The following is a 15,192-nucleotide window of genomic DNA, read 5'->3' on the forward strand; positions in this document are numbered from 1 at the left end:
TTGGTTGTAATATATTGGAAATGTGCTTGGTCCAAATGACAAACTGGTCTTTCAAATATAAACATGTCTAATGGAATCCATCACACTATGTAACTGACCTTTTATCCTTTTACTGTATTTAACAAATTTCAAACTGAACATAACTTTAAAAAATGCCTGAAATCTTAAGATGTGAACGTAGTTATACTTTCCAATAATTATTTGGCCATGTTACTGTTCCACAACAGGCTCAGAACAGCTAATATTAGCCTAGAAGTGCTATAAAGTGCATATATTAGAAAAACAATTTATGTTCTGAACACAATCAATGCTGAATGTAGTACAGAGAAGATCAATTTTGCAAATCAGGAAATACTGTAATATAAGCACCTTCTTTCAGTCAATGGAGGTTAGAAAGGGGCTGAGCAATAGAGAGATACTGACGGAAGGAGATCAATACTAATTATATATTTATAACATCTATACTAGCCTTCAAACAATACTTTTTCAAAAGAAAGCATTGCAGATTTTATCCTAGAAAAACGAACAAAACTATTTTAACTATTTTATATTTAAAAAGCTTCTCTTTAAAGTTACACTGCCCAAAAACTGGCATTTCACTACAGAAAACACTATATTGGTTAGGCCCAATTTTCAGTATATGGTGCCAAAAAGCTGTAATTTCATGCTCCCTTTTAAACAAAAAAACAGAGATTGTGGTGGCTCTAGGAAACAGTACAGATCAGGAATTTACACACTCCAAATTATGAAAGTAAATTAATAACTCTTGGCCTGATCATGATCTAGAGCTCTGGGAGGGAAGTGGGGGGAGTAGGACCACATCAGGTAAAGAAGCACGTGGCCTCTGTATGGGTGGCCCTTGTACATCACTGGAACTTTCATGGACGGGATCCAAAGCCAAGGTTTTATTCTGCTTTTTTTCCCCCCTTGGTTGGGGTTGGGGGGGGGGGGGGGAATTAGGAAGATATCAAGAAGTAATGAGTTTCCTTAAAATGAGGACAGTTGGGGCTGTAAAGATCATTTATTTATTTAGGAATTACAGTATAAGTAAAATGGAGGAAAATTTAGTGAGAATGAGCTATCACGAGAGAGCTATGTTGGAAACTAATCTGTTTACTATGTGTGTATCCCAGATTTAAGAAGTTGCATATATTTAGCACAGGACAGCAAACAGATCAATCGCTAGACTGGGCTATTTTAGGGAAGAGCAAACTACTCTGCTTCTTTACTTGCAGTGTTGCTATAGAGAGCACTGCAGTGATATGCGAAATGAACACAAACCAGAAAAAATAAATTTTTAAATCACCGAATTGTATTTTTTTTTTTGCATGAAGTTTATTCATAAAGCTATGGAAAACTCAACCCCAAGAAAATTAGACTCAGCAGAACATCTCCGGCCAAGTTCATGCACAACAGAGTGGGTTGGGAGAAAAATTTAAAATTTGAGCTTTTGTCATAGAATGTATACAATCCAAGCTTTCAAAAACAGTTTTCATTATAAAACTATAATTTCCACATACAAAGATAACCCTCACAAAAATTATTTGCAGACATCATAAAATAGGAGCATATAATTTTTCCATTCTTTGCTTTAAGACCACCATTTTGATACCTCCTGCTCCACTAAATAGCTGGCAGAGGTAGATGATTGCAACTTTCTGTGACTGAACACGGACCAAGTTACTTCCAACATATTCCAACTTCACTAGCCTGGGGCCCTGGAAACATTTTTTCATTGAAGTCTTTCTAGCTGGCAACCTGTATTACGAGTTCAGTTAATACACAAAGTGAAATTTCTACTGAAATAAACTGTATCATGTCCACACAGCATGGAAAGCTACTCTTAGGATACACCTAATTTCTTCAGGAGCCAGAGCCCTTTAGCCCACCTCTCTTGTGTTAAACTAGACTCCGGGGAGAGAGACGGTAGGAGCAGTAATACGGCTTTTCAGCTGAGAACCTCCTGCCCAGCTCCAAGACATCAGTAAATATTAAATTCAGATAACTGCTGCTTCGCCCAACCATAATTTTCTGGTCTGTAGTCTTTAAAATAATTGTCATCTGTGCATTTGGGGGCCTACCATTCACCTTTGCTTCCAGATCATTAAATAATACCAGCCCTAGCACTGATCCCTGGGTTATCCATATTGAAAACAGACCATAACAGGAAGAGATTGGAAGAAGAGATACAGAAGTTTGAGTTCCATTATTTGTATTTAAGATTATACATCTTTTTGTATCCTCTAATATCAATTCAACTGTCACCCGAAGGAAATGGAGAGACTGTTCAGGAGTCAATAAATTTCAGTGACTGAGAAAGGGCACCTTGTCCATCAGGACTAGCAAAAGTACTTTGAAGATTACTTGCCAAATGTTGACACTTTTTTTGGGGGGGGGGTAAAAATGGAAGCAGTTAGAACACAATCAAAATTTATGAAGTACTTTTTAGAAAGATGTATTAGATTTAAGGATAGTTTTAAACTAACCATTTTTAAACAAACTTTTTTAGCCATGTTGGAAATTATGAACTAGGTGTCTACCTTTAGTTGAAATATTCGTAAGAACATGGACTTAAAATTCAGGAATAAATTCTCCCTGAAGAGTTACTGCCTTATATACACATTAAAAATAACTTTAATTAATTGAATAAGGGCACGAAGATGCATGTTACTTGTGGAAATTCAAGAGCTAATAAACTACACTGTTGCCTGATTCTGATAAAGAATGTAAACAATACATCTGCAAATAATCGTTTGTGATGCCTGTTTGTGTAACTAGATATTTTTTAAAGCACTGCTTTTCTACTCTAATATTCTACCAAAAGTTTCATTATGGTGCAGTTATTGCAATCACCAGAAGTACCACAATGCCTAACTTACTGTCCTTTTAAAAAAAAAAAATACACCCTCTTTATTAACAAAATATAGTTGAAGTGTTCAAATGCCTAGTACAAAGATCGGTCTTTGGCAATGATCTACCCATTTGTTACATTTGAAAAATAATCTACGTAGAGATTAAAGAATAAGCAAACATCTCTGTTAATAAAGAAAGCTGTATAAATAAAGAACAAAATCTGTGATCATTTTCATATGCTGCCAAGCTCAGGATGAATATTTCCAAAGAGCTGGCGCCTCTCTTTTGGGTAGGGGTGGGTGGAGTATTGCAAGATTTCTCTCTCTCTCTCTCAAACTAGAATCTGGTCTCTATTAAAGCCATTTCAACTGTAGTACTACAGTCTGAAATTTTCTAATTTTATACAGACATTGTTGCAATCCATAGGAGAACGAACTGATAAGATGTTAAAAGTCTAGTGGTTCCCAGCTTTGCTGTTCATGCCATGCTAAACAGGATAAAAAAGTTTAAAGATTCCCAAGATTTTAATATTAATTAAAAGTGTAGCTTACTCTCAAAAGAAACCAATATTGGTACTGGTATTGTAATTCAGTAACTACAGATTAAATGAGCTCAGTTTACAAAATGTCACTTCTAAGATGTTTCTTTTGCCAGCCCTGTGAAAACTCAATGGATAAGATGTTCGCAGGCCAAATTACTCTTAGTTATACCTGTGAACTCACCCCACTATTAGACTTCACTGGAGGGATACAAGCTTAACAGCAGAATCTCAATCAATTGAAAAACAGTAACTTTGGAGCCCTTTATTGTTCCAGAGAAAAGGTTGAAATTGTGAACCTTAAAGGCTTCAACATCTGCAGGCAAACAAAAAGTACCCAACATTTATTTTATTTTACATCTCATGACTTAAGCCTATCATTATTTTGGGAGGGGAGCCTGTTTATTGATTTTTAAACAGTTGGGGACAGCAACCCTAACCACATGGCAGTGCGAGAAGCTCCTAGAGTACAGGAAGCAAAGTAAATTGCCTAAGGACTTACTAACCAGCGTTTCCTTAGAGACCAGCCCAGTGCAGCTCTGCTTCCAAACCCCTTCCACACTCAGCTTACTGACTTCACCAGTCTCCTTAGGACTGTTCCCCAGCTTGACTTGCTCTCTGAACCATCCCTTTTCTCTTGGTCTCACTCCCCAGATATTCCCTTTTCACTTAGCCAGGAGACAGAGCTCTGCATAACCACGAAACCAGGAAGACAAGAGGAAATGAGAAGGGGCTGAGTGACACCAGGAAACACATCTACTAAAAGCTTGAGAAAGGACTGGTCGTGCTGCCATTACGGGTAGCCAAACTAGCAGCTATAGGTGAAGCAGGGAGTAGGAAGTAAAAAACTTGCATGGCAAATGAATTTAAATAAACTGTCTTCACCTTCGTTCCTTTTTTATTCCTTGCCTCGCCTGCAGCAGCTTCTCTAGCTCTCCAACTCTTTGCTTACCCCCATTAGCAGTCCTCTCTCACGCTTCTCCTTCCTGGCCCCACTGAGCTCCTGCTTTCCACCTTCTCTTCAGGCTCCTTTGTTTCCTCAGGCCCATTGAGTTCCTGCTCTCTGCTCAGTGAGAAGAGAAGGAGCTAGGGCCAAGAGAAAGGACAGAGCTGGTCAGAGGAGCAAACCCAATGAGAGAAGATGAGGATGGGGTTAGGGAGCAGGCCCATGGAAAGGGGATGGAGATGGGAAGGTGAAAATGGAATAGGGCCAGGCCAGCAGGGGAAAATAGCTAGAAGGGTCTGAATCAGTTCATTGGTGCTGCTACCCATAAAGAGAAGGAATGCCAGCAACAGAAGCAGCAACCAGCAGTCTCCAGGCCTCTCCAGTATCTGTGGAAGAGGCAGAAGGTAGCAGACTCTCATTGCAACTGATAAAATGCCCTCTTCAGAGCGGTTAGGATTTACTTCATGATCAAAAAGCCAGCCTTTATGTCATGAGTCTGCAACCAGAAAGTGGGGCGAGCTAGAGGGAAAAGGGTAAAAACCAACTTATATTTACGCAAATGAAAACACGCTGCTTTCCATGTTTCTTTTAAAGTTTTAAGAATATAAGCAGGAGATTAAATCATTCTTTATTATTTTCTAAAAAGTAAAATTAAAACAAACAGGAATCCCCCATCATTGTACATACATATAAGTTATAGGAAACAAATCTAGATTTTTGGGAAAGTACTAACCAGTTACTGACAGCAGCTGTGAAACCCTCACCTCCATTTCCTCCCGATGAGACCTGTCTCTGTCCTCGAATTCACGAGTTCTTCTCCGAGCTTCTTCAAATGCTTGCTGTGCCAATGCATCTTCCTGCTACCAAACCAGAAGACATAAAAAAAAAAATACAGAAGGCTACACACATTCCTCCTAAGTTCTCTGGGCATCGTTTAAGGATAAAAAGGTTGATCACAGGAAGTAGGGGAGAAAAATCTGATCTCTAGAATCTATTACTAATGATGACACCCAAGCCAGAAAGGACAGAGCTTGACTTTCAGCTATAGACTGAAATTGCAAGTTTAGCAGTTAGAGAATATATCCATTCACATGTAAACTGAGCAAATGGAATAGGAAATCATCCAGACAAATCTGGAGCTATACAATGACACTTAAAAGAGTTACTCTGGAGAGCAGAACTGCTTTTTAAAGAATTAAAAATACTGTTCCAAGGTGGAGTCTGATTAAGTTTCTTAAACCAAGAATTTAACGGAAACCTCAAAGCTTATATTAAAGAGGCAATGTTTTTCACTCTTGATCTTGAAAAACTAAATAGTTTGTAAGATATAATTTATATATGAATCATACTGAATTTATAGTAATGCAATACATAAACTTTTCAAATACAGACATCATGTTATTGTTTTTGTTTTTTTTTTTAAATCCAAGTGGAAGTCACTGACAGCACTAAACAAATTAATGATAATTGTAAATGATAATTAGGTTCTTTACATGCAATTTCTATGCTCTAAAGCAAATGTAAGTTAACAGATAAGCAGTAAAATTCCTTATATCTTTGCATCTATAGCAATATCTGACAAAATGAATATTAACATCCCTGAGTGCATCACTGAAGGTACAAAATTGTATAAGAAAATGTAAAGAGCTAGAAAACATTCCCCTCCCCCCCAATTCTTGTGTACACAGACATCCATCCAGTGGACTTCCATGTTTTGGAAAATAACCAACCAACCAGATTTGAGTACATCTTTACAACAAAAAGGATGGAGAGTAATCTTAATTTAACTGTTTTTATAAAAGCGATTCAACAATATTTTCTATTAAAATGGTAATATTTTGGATTTAAGTTTTATATGGTCTAAGCCAATATTACCACAATAATAAACCTGCATATACACTTTCCTTAAAGGGATGCACTGAACATGAATTCTCAACTGACTACTTTCAAATGAAAAAATGAGTTCCTGTTTCCCCCACTGATGCTTCTAATGACCAGCAAGAGATGAGTGGACTATAGAGGCAAACAGTGAAACAGAAATATTGAAAAAAAAACTTTTCGCCATTAACTTGTTTTGGTCAGAGTAATTACAGATTGCACTTTTAACTGTCACATGTAGATACATGTTATTTTTACGTGGGTCGGGTCTTTCTTGGAGGTAAAAAAAAAACAAAACACACACACCAGAAATGTTAACCTTGAGATATAGAGAACAAAAATGTTCTGCTCCCAAGAACGCAACTCAGTTTTTATATACCAAGGGATTAAGTGCATTAATTTTTCAAGTTAAGATAAAATGTTTCTAGTCTAAGAGAATGTCAAATTGCTTTTCTTGCCTAAGGCACTATCCTACACCCTAGAGCTACTTTATGAAAAGATGCAAAAAGAATGCCCCTTGTGGCCTAACACAGTTTAACGTAAGTATCTGTCAATCAATAGATCTTAGCTTAGTCCCCAGAAAGATATAGCGAAGGGCAACCTTTACGCTGCCACTAACAAGATACTGTTCTGCCAATAACGTCTATTTTTAAATGACAATTTTGTCTCCTTTTGGTGATTTGTATATAGGTGTAATATATATCAATTATGGTGGGACAGTGGAAGGGGAAATATAGTTTATTTCTTTTAACTGAGGACAGAACCAAAATAGGTTGGTCTAGCTAATTACTGATGACTAAAGAAAAGCTCTTATTTTTTAATTTAGGCAATGCATGCAGAATTTCATAATTACCTACTTCTTTACCAATTTTAATGAAAATGGATTTTTTAATAATAAGAAAGCAGCAGAATTTTAAGCCAAGTAAAACCAAGCAGGAAAAACAAGTTTTCAAAGATAGCTGTACTTTTAAAATTTTAGGCTGTGTGCGCGCGCTTCCCCTCCTCCCCAAACAGTATCTTTGATCTTGAGAAAAGCCCAATCATTTTGTCATTTAGTTTCCAATAACAATCTGTTAGCCATCTAGATGCTGGAAAAAAACAAAAACAAAAAACAAACTTGAATATATAAGTATTTGTCTGGATGGAAGGCTGGAAAACATCATAATTCTAAATGGTTAAGTAATGACAGTTCTGAAAGGCTAGTTGGGAACAAAAATAATTAAATAACTATTCCATCTTCTCAGGCAGCAATTGGATTTAAGTTTGGAAGTCCAGGTTTCAAAAAGGGCAAGTGATCACAAAGGATTTTGTTCAATAAGCAAACTAGAAAATAGAGAAGCTATACATATTCAAGTTCTAGCTTCAGTCAGAATATTAAAACAAACCCAGAATAAAACCCAAATTAAGACTTCAGAGGAGGGAGAGAAACAACCTGCTGATATCGAGACCAGCATGTTGATTGATGGTTGAAAGCCTGGCTCACCAAGGCCTGGGAAAAAATGTGATGTCATTTTCAAATTACAAAAACCTCTGCATTCAGGCTATTGCAGTCCCTTATAAAGTAAATTAAATGAACAGTCATCAGGAGCTTTTATAGACAATGGATTTTGGGTGAACAGCTGAAAAAAAGTTAACAGTTTCAGCTGGGCGAATTGTACAATACAAAAAAAACCCACCAAATTATCTAACATAACACCTTGTTTTTACAACAAAGACAATGCATCTAATAAAGAAATACTGACAAAGCATCAACAAAAAAAGCATGCAAAACATTTTTGAGGTGTCTCTACACAAAAGTATAGGAAATAAGCAGGAAGTAATATAAGCTGCCATGCATAAAGAGCTATGCTTTAAGCAGGCACTGCAGCAACCTGGTCGGAGTGAAATAATTTAGATCTATACAGCAAATATCATGAGCTAGAAGGAAAGGATCTAGTGTAGGCCTATATATCAAAATACTCACAAGCACTGAAGCACAGAGAGATTTAGACAGACAACAAAAGTCTATGGATTAAAAAATAGGAATTCTGGCCCCAGTTCAACAAGGTACTCAAGCAAGGTAACTTTAAGTACATGTATAAGTCCACTGAATTCAATGGGACAACATGTGTTAACATTTACACATGCCTAAACACCTTACTGAACCAGGGCCTTGCCTGAAATAAGGGTAGAGTGTTATAGGCAGCTTAATAGTAAATGAGAAGATTAATACATTGCATATCAAACAGCAAGAACATTCAAATTTTATTTTTAAAATTGATTACCATGGTATTTTTTAAAAACATTCATATGTGAAATTCATCATCAAAAGACTGACTTAGTAGAGGAGAGTTTTTTATTCCAGAAAGGTGGAAGAAAAGAAGATCAATTTAGTATGAATCCAATATTAACTAAAGAAGTAATGAGATCAGAGAATGGGAGATAAATATAAGGAAGATTACATTTTTATATAGTGACTACCAGTGTGAGCGAGAGTGAGAATGAGTGAGTGATATGCACAAAGACCACAGTCATCCTCTGAAATTAATCACTTCCGGGGTGCACTATATCAGTCAGTCATCCTCTATTAACAATATTACACAAGAGTTTCATAAGTGGAAGTAAATTATTTATTTAACCAATTTAAAATTACAAAAGAAAAAGAAATACATGAAGAGGGTTAAAGAAATAGCCCAGTGGCTTACATTATTAATACATGTTAAAAATACAAGGAAATGAGAATGTGTCTTTTGGAGGGTTGGTAAAACAAAGAAGAATTATACTGTTCAAATGACATACTGAAATTTAACCTCTTCTTTAAATGGAAAATGCAATACACCATAATCATGTACTCATTAATACTAAGATACACAAGGGAAGAAACTGAAAAGGAAGGTTACTCACCTGTAATTTTGAGTTTGCCCAGGTATATACCTGAGAAGATCCACACTCTTGGTGTGATGCTTCCACATCAGCAGCCTGAGCTCAGAAACTTCAAGAAAGCACTGACATTTGAGGTTGTATGTATGTATAAATCCTCATGGATTTAAATGTTCAGTGCAGGGATATATTCCAAGACAAAAACATTTGTGAAAATGGTGTTAAGGCTGACAGTATGTATCAGCAGTTCAAGGGTAAAAACGAAGTGGTATAAACTCAGGAAATTTGGAGTTAAGGTTAGGCTTAAAAGAAATCCAAACTTCTTAAGGTATGGAAATAGACAATTAAGGTACCCAACCAGCCTTAACTCTGGCCTGTAGCAATGGTATGCAATAATCACATCATAATGTGCCCAGATTAGATTAACCTGATTTTTAAAAGACCTTTTTTTCCCTCTCATGGTGTCACTACAGGGCAGTGATAAATTTGCTTGGGCGTCTCAACTGTGCATTTCCATATCTTATTTAGATTTCTTTAAATCATATAGGCTTTAAAAAAAAAATAAAATCCTTTTTTCTCCCCCTCAGTGAAAGCTTCACTTCTATACAAGTGGATGGCATCAGTCCCCTTCATTCTTGTAGGAATGCTTACTCACCACAGGCATTATTAGTTAAATTATCTGGACAAAATAAACTGACGGAGAAAGAGCTGAAGGATGCTCCCAACATCACTTCCTGCAGCAGAGGATAGATAAGGAATCATGGACCTAAAACTAAGAGTTCAGATCCGTGTGGTCAGAATGCACACAAACCCAAAGCTCATTCCTTTCTAGAAGTGTCTATGCTCATGGTGCCAAAAGCATGCAAAACACCAAGAGTTTGGGGATTCACAATGGAAATTCTCCCTGGAGTGCCATCAAACTAGCCATCATGGAATTAAAACAAAGAACTCAATGCACAATGAAACAGTGCTAGCTATGAAGTGAGACAAACATGGGGTCCTAGATAGAAAAACATTTCCACTTCTGCTTCTAAGTTTTGTGTATTTTAAGATTTGAAGGATGATGGGGCTAGCACGCATGCTGCTATTTGTAGGACTCTGTGCCTATAACGACTTCCAGTATTTGCAGAAAGAATGGAGCACCTTACACTATATTCTGTGGCAGTGTCCATAACGTAAGTTAGTCTAATCAGGCACTAGAACAGTTTTTCAAGGAGAGTGTCAACTCTTATTTTTTTTAAAAGCATATTCAATTAATTTTGAGAAGGTCTCATCCATTATATGACAAAGTGCCATACCACTATGAGAGATCATGTGACTCAAACATTAAATGTTCTCAATGGAACTAGCAGATTCTTGTTCAGAACAGCTATGAGGTCTTGAATGAGGTGAATTCTGTGGCACAGGGACATTTAGTAGAGCTCATATATTATAAAGACTTGCCTCTGAGTTGATAGTATAGTGGATTTGTCCCAATTTAACCACAGCCCCTCCTGGATTAACTGACAAATTGTTTTTAGACAATATTATTTCCTGAATCATTCAAGTTCTTATCATCCATGTAAGGGGAGACATGAATACACTTTACTCCTGAGAAAAGCCATGACACCAATGAGAGTCATTTCATATAAACATATGGTGCTGTGGACATTCCAAAGGTAGTGACATTAATTCTGTCTGACCCAGAAGTACATGTATTCACAATGACATGGCCTCTCTGAAGTGTGGAAATATGCATCTATCACATTGAGAGCCCTGAGGACCCAAAGGGATTACAGTATTAATATCACCATATGGAACTTGAATAAACTGCTGAAGACTCTCAATTCCAGTATAAAGCCTCCACTTCCTTTCTGGACTAAAGGAATAGATGGATTAGACTCCCTGACCTTTATACTGCTGTGGAACCTCTTCTATTATAGTAAATTATTGACTCTGTCCTTCAACAGTTGCTTGAGACAGGGATGATCCCTGAGAACACAAAGGCTGTGGGTGAGCAGCACACAGTGAAATTGGATAGCGTATCCTCATTCAATCACTGCTAGTACCATCTGCCTTGAAGCACTTCCAAAATGAGAGAATCCCCAAAAGGGAAGAGGAAAGGCAAAGGGGAAAGGTTTATCAAATATGCCTTGAGGTTTTTTGGAGTGGTGTCAAACTTACTGTCTTCAGAGAAGTGAGGCACAGGGTCCAAACTACTGAAGAATCCAACCACACCTCCCTTCTATAATCTTACGGATTATTCCATGCATGGGCAAGGAGCTTGTGGCCATAACTGTCACTGTTCTTAAGAGGATTCTTGCCTTGTATTCAGAGGTGCATGTATCCATCCCACTGATGGGGATCTGTACCAGTAATTCTTGAAGAAAAATGGGTTTATTTCTTCCAATTTACAGAAAGTACCCATCTGAAACGAGGTACCGATTCTACTGGATCAAAACCCAAGCAAAAAATGTAAAGTCACACTGAACGAGGAAGAGAGGTAATAAGCAATAAGAATATTAACTGGAAAACAACTATCTAAAGTAGACGCTTGAAAAAGACATGGTGATGAACAAGCAAAGTAAATATAATTTTGCAGCAATAATTTGAAAAAAGAGTCAATGCTATTCTCTCATTTATATATAAGAAGTCGCATAAAGCTGTGGAGGGAATACTGCCATTTGAAATGGGCTTTGTTCAACCACATCTGGAACAGCGTGTAGTTCTGGACCCCAATGTTTAGGAGGGATACAAGAACAAGTAGGAAAGATACAAATAAGGGCAGCAAAAATAATAAAATGATGGATAAGACATGTAAACAAATTATGGCAGATGCAATTATACAGTCCTAGAGGTGAGACACTGAGGGAGGACAAGACCTTCAAGTTAAGAAAAGCAATATAGAAAATGAAACATTAGGTGAAGGCGCAATGGCCTCAAGGTAATGAAATCATGTTTCAGGCTGAAAGTTACCAAAACGTTTTAAACAGTATGAGTAAATGGAGTTAATCAAGACACCATCACTTCATATCTACAAGAACAGATTAGAGAGAGATTTGCTGGGATACACAACCCTCCACAGAACAAAGTAAGTGCTAACATATCTGTTCAACCTTTCTGCTTTATACTGCATCCTTTCCCCTCATCAGCTACCTCAGTCTTTATTTAGAAGCTCTTTGGGACAGGAGCCATGTTTTCATGTAGTTCTAATATATCTACCACAATTTTGGTACTATAAAAATAAATATGGACTATTTCTGCAAAATGCAGGTTGATAATGAATAATCTAAATGATATTTACTGGTATTATTTATCATTGTATACTTCTGAATATTTTTCTTTTGAAGCGAAGGTAGACTAAGTCCATTGCAGTCATCATGGCAGCTCACACAAGACAGCTGTGACAAACTGCTACATCACCTTTCTTATATAAGCTGAGGAACTAAATTTTGAATTTATGCTTAAGCATATGGCTCTGTCCTGGGACCATGTCTTTAGTAAGTAATCTTGCAATGTTGCAATCAAATTTTTATGTATGATATGTATTTCAAAGAGTCATCTCCCCATCTAATGAAACCACACATTGTAAATGTTTGCTGCATTCTTGTATGCTTAAGTAAAACTTCATTATTCACTTTACACTAGTAACGTCAGGTTTGTCAGATGATGTCATACCCATACAAAGCAGTCAGCCACTATAGAGAAGATAAAGAAAAGCAAATGATACAAAAATGTTCAGTGAAAAATAAATGAAAATCTTGGACAGCAGCCAATTGGAATGGGCTTATATCCGGGGTGGCGAGGGTTGTGTTTTTATTGGTGGAAGACAGTCTTTGAAAACTTTCATAAGTTTTAAACAGAATCTGCACTATTTGGTGTCACTACTAGTTTGCCAATCCTTTTCGTTCATTTTGAATTCAACAGAGTGGGAAATTCTTATTTTACAGTACCCAAATTCATGCAGTGTGCCTCTGAGCACATGTAAATGACACAAAATCTGTGCCCAAAAGAACTCAATCCAATTTAAGAAGGGATTTAACTGCAGCTACAGATTTTCAAGTCAATGGATTCCCACACTGGAAGTTTCCAGTGACATTTTTACACATAGGTGAAGGCAGAAGAGACACAAAGGAGAGTTTGATTACTTTGATGCCTAATTAAATCTGAAGCCTCCTGACTGCATGTATTCTCTCTCCAGTAAGAAAATGCATTTGTTTAAAAAGGAATAGTTACTAGTAGTAGCCCACAACTAGTAGTTATCGATTCAGTACATGGGTAGCCCAAAATGTTTGAGACTGCCTTACCTGTGCTCTTTCGTCATCAAACTCCAGGCAGCCCATACCATCCAGTCTTTGTAGATCTATCCAGCCTTTCCAAATAACACAGACACCATTCAGAATCATAGGTGCCTTTAAGTATACCTGAAATATAGGCAAATACATGCATCTGAGTTCTAAAGTGTTTGTATCAAAAAATGCTGACTGTATTTTTTAGAATATATTTTTCTATGACTACTACTCTGATACAAACCAGTGCAACATACAAACATGTTTGAACCAGTTGGTAACTTGACATTCCACTGAACTATTTTTTCCAGCAACTACATTTTAACCAAGGGCCTGTAAAATAATATAATTAATAATCTGTATATTTTATTTTGCATACTATACATACTGGAATTTATTCCCCCAGTTTATAAACTAGTATGCACCAGTGTTTGGTTAGAATTCCGTTACTGCTTACACTCGAAGTCACTTGTTTTTCTTGTCAGATCACCTATTATATTCATTTGTTATATATATGTGGCACGCTATCAATAATGTAAGATCTATCACAATTTGTTTTGAAGTGTTAGACAAATGTTAGAGAAAGTACTTTTCTACTCTCAAAAAGAGAGTTTTTATTTTGCTTTTGCCACAAATTTATTTTTCTTAATACTAAAAGAATAAACACCAATTTCTCTTCCTTCTGAAGCCTAAAATAAACAAATGTCTAAAAAAAGTCAGAGCTTAATGTAATGCACTATCCAAACCACAAAGACTTAGTGTGGCATGAAGTAATGTCTTAACTTACAGAAGACTGAGGAAGCCTATTTTCCTATGTTATTTTCTAATATTTGTTAAAGGCAAATTGAAAAGTGACAGGGGATTAAATATTTCTACTGCACCACACTTTGCATGGTACCATACATTAAGAGGAGAAATTGTAAATGCCACTAAGAACTTATAGTCAACATAGTGGTACATGATATTGTAATTTAAAGCTGCAGTATTTCCCCTTCCAAAGAACTGAGATGAATCTTCCTACAGGAAATTTAAAAAGAAATGGATGCTGTGTTAAAGGGGTTTGACAGCTTACCTTTGCTGACTTTGACCTTTTAAAAAAAAAAAAAAAAAAAAAAAAAAAAAAAAAAAAAAAAAAAAAAAAATCTCACAGACCCACGTGGTGTAACTCATGAAAATGTTAAGCAGTTTTCAGTAGTTACTATGTTTTCAGAATAAAAAAATAAGGTTACTTACCTGTATACAGAGTTCTCTGAGGGCTGGTCTACCCTTACCTGGAGATTCGGCGGCAGTCGACGGGAGTTACGCAAACTACGCAGAGTAGCTTGCGTAACTCACGTTGACTGCTCTGCTTCCCTTCTGCACGCTGTCTACACTGTGCTGTGCCGACAGGAACCATGTTCCGGTCGATGCAGCGCTACGCTACTTCAGGGGGTGATTTACCAGCGTCAACTTCCTGATCGATTGAGCAGATTTATGCTGACCGCTCAATTGATCCAGAAAGATCGATCTGGTGGCAGCGAATTTGCTGCCATCAGTAGACTCAGCCTGAGATGGTTCTGCATATTCATGCTGATGGGTACTGTGATGCCTTGTGATACTGTATGAGAAAAACTTCCCCTAGCAATATCGGCTTGAGCACTCCCATGCCCCAAACCCTTCCCTTCAGTGTCATGAGGTACTGAGGGCATGGCTAAGTAGGGAGCGGAGTGCCCTCATCACCTCAGTTCCTTCCAACGCAAAGCCAGAAACAGAACAAAAACTCTGACAAAGAGGGGAAGGCAAGTGGGAAGTGTCAATATGCAGAGCCATCTCTAAGAATTCTTGCATACAGGTGAATAACCTTCATTTCT

The 15,192-nt window shown here is 37.0% G+C and overlaps 1 protein-coding gene across 6 annotated transcripts in view; it reads right to left on the reverse strand.

Annotated features, from left to right (window-relative positions):
• The window catches only part of CBFB (core-binding factor subunit beta), a 63,167-nt gene that overhangs the window by 14,251 nt on the left and 33,724 nt on the right, over positions 1-15,192 (reverse strand). For 2 of the 6 annotated variants that reach the window (XM_067551972.1, XM_067551961.1), the window contains 3 exons: positions 13,361-13,477; positions 5,102-5,197; positions 4,344-4,477 (listed from right to left, as the gene is read on the reverse strand). In XM_067551972.1, coding sequence (XP_067408073.1) covers positions 4,349-4,477; positions 5,102-5,197; positions 13,361-13,477 — 342 coding nt within the window. In that variant the 3' untranslated portion in view covers positions 4,344-4,348. Of the gene's footprint in view, positions 1-4,343; positions 4,478-5,065; positions 5,198-13,360; positions 13,478-15,192 lie in introns of those variants that run through there. The other 4 variants (XM_067551976.1, XM_067551967.1, XM_067551970.1 and 1 more) reach the window with 3 other exon arrangements.

The sequence above is a fragment of the Emydura macquarii genome, unplaced genomic scaffold, assembly GCF_026122565.2.
Source record: "Emydura macquarii macquarii isolate MOO-44397 ecotype Brisbane River unplaced genomic scaffold, CSIRO-AGI_Emac_v2 contig_295, whole genome shotgun sequence".
In the NCBI taxonomy this organism is placed as follows: domain Eukaryota; kingdom Metazoa; phylum Chordata; order Testudines; family Chelidae; genus Emydura; species Emydura macquarii.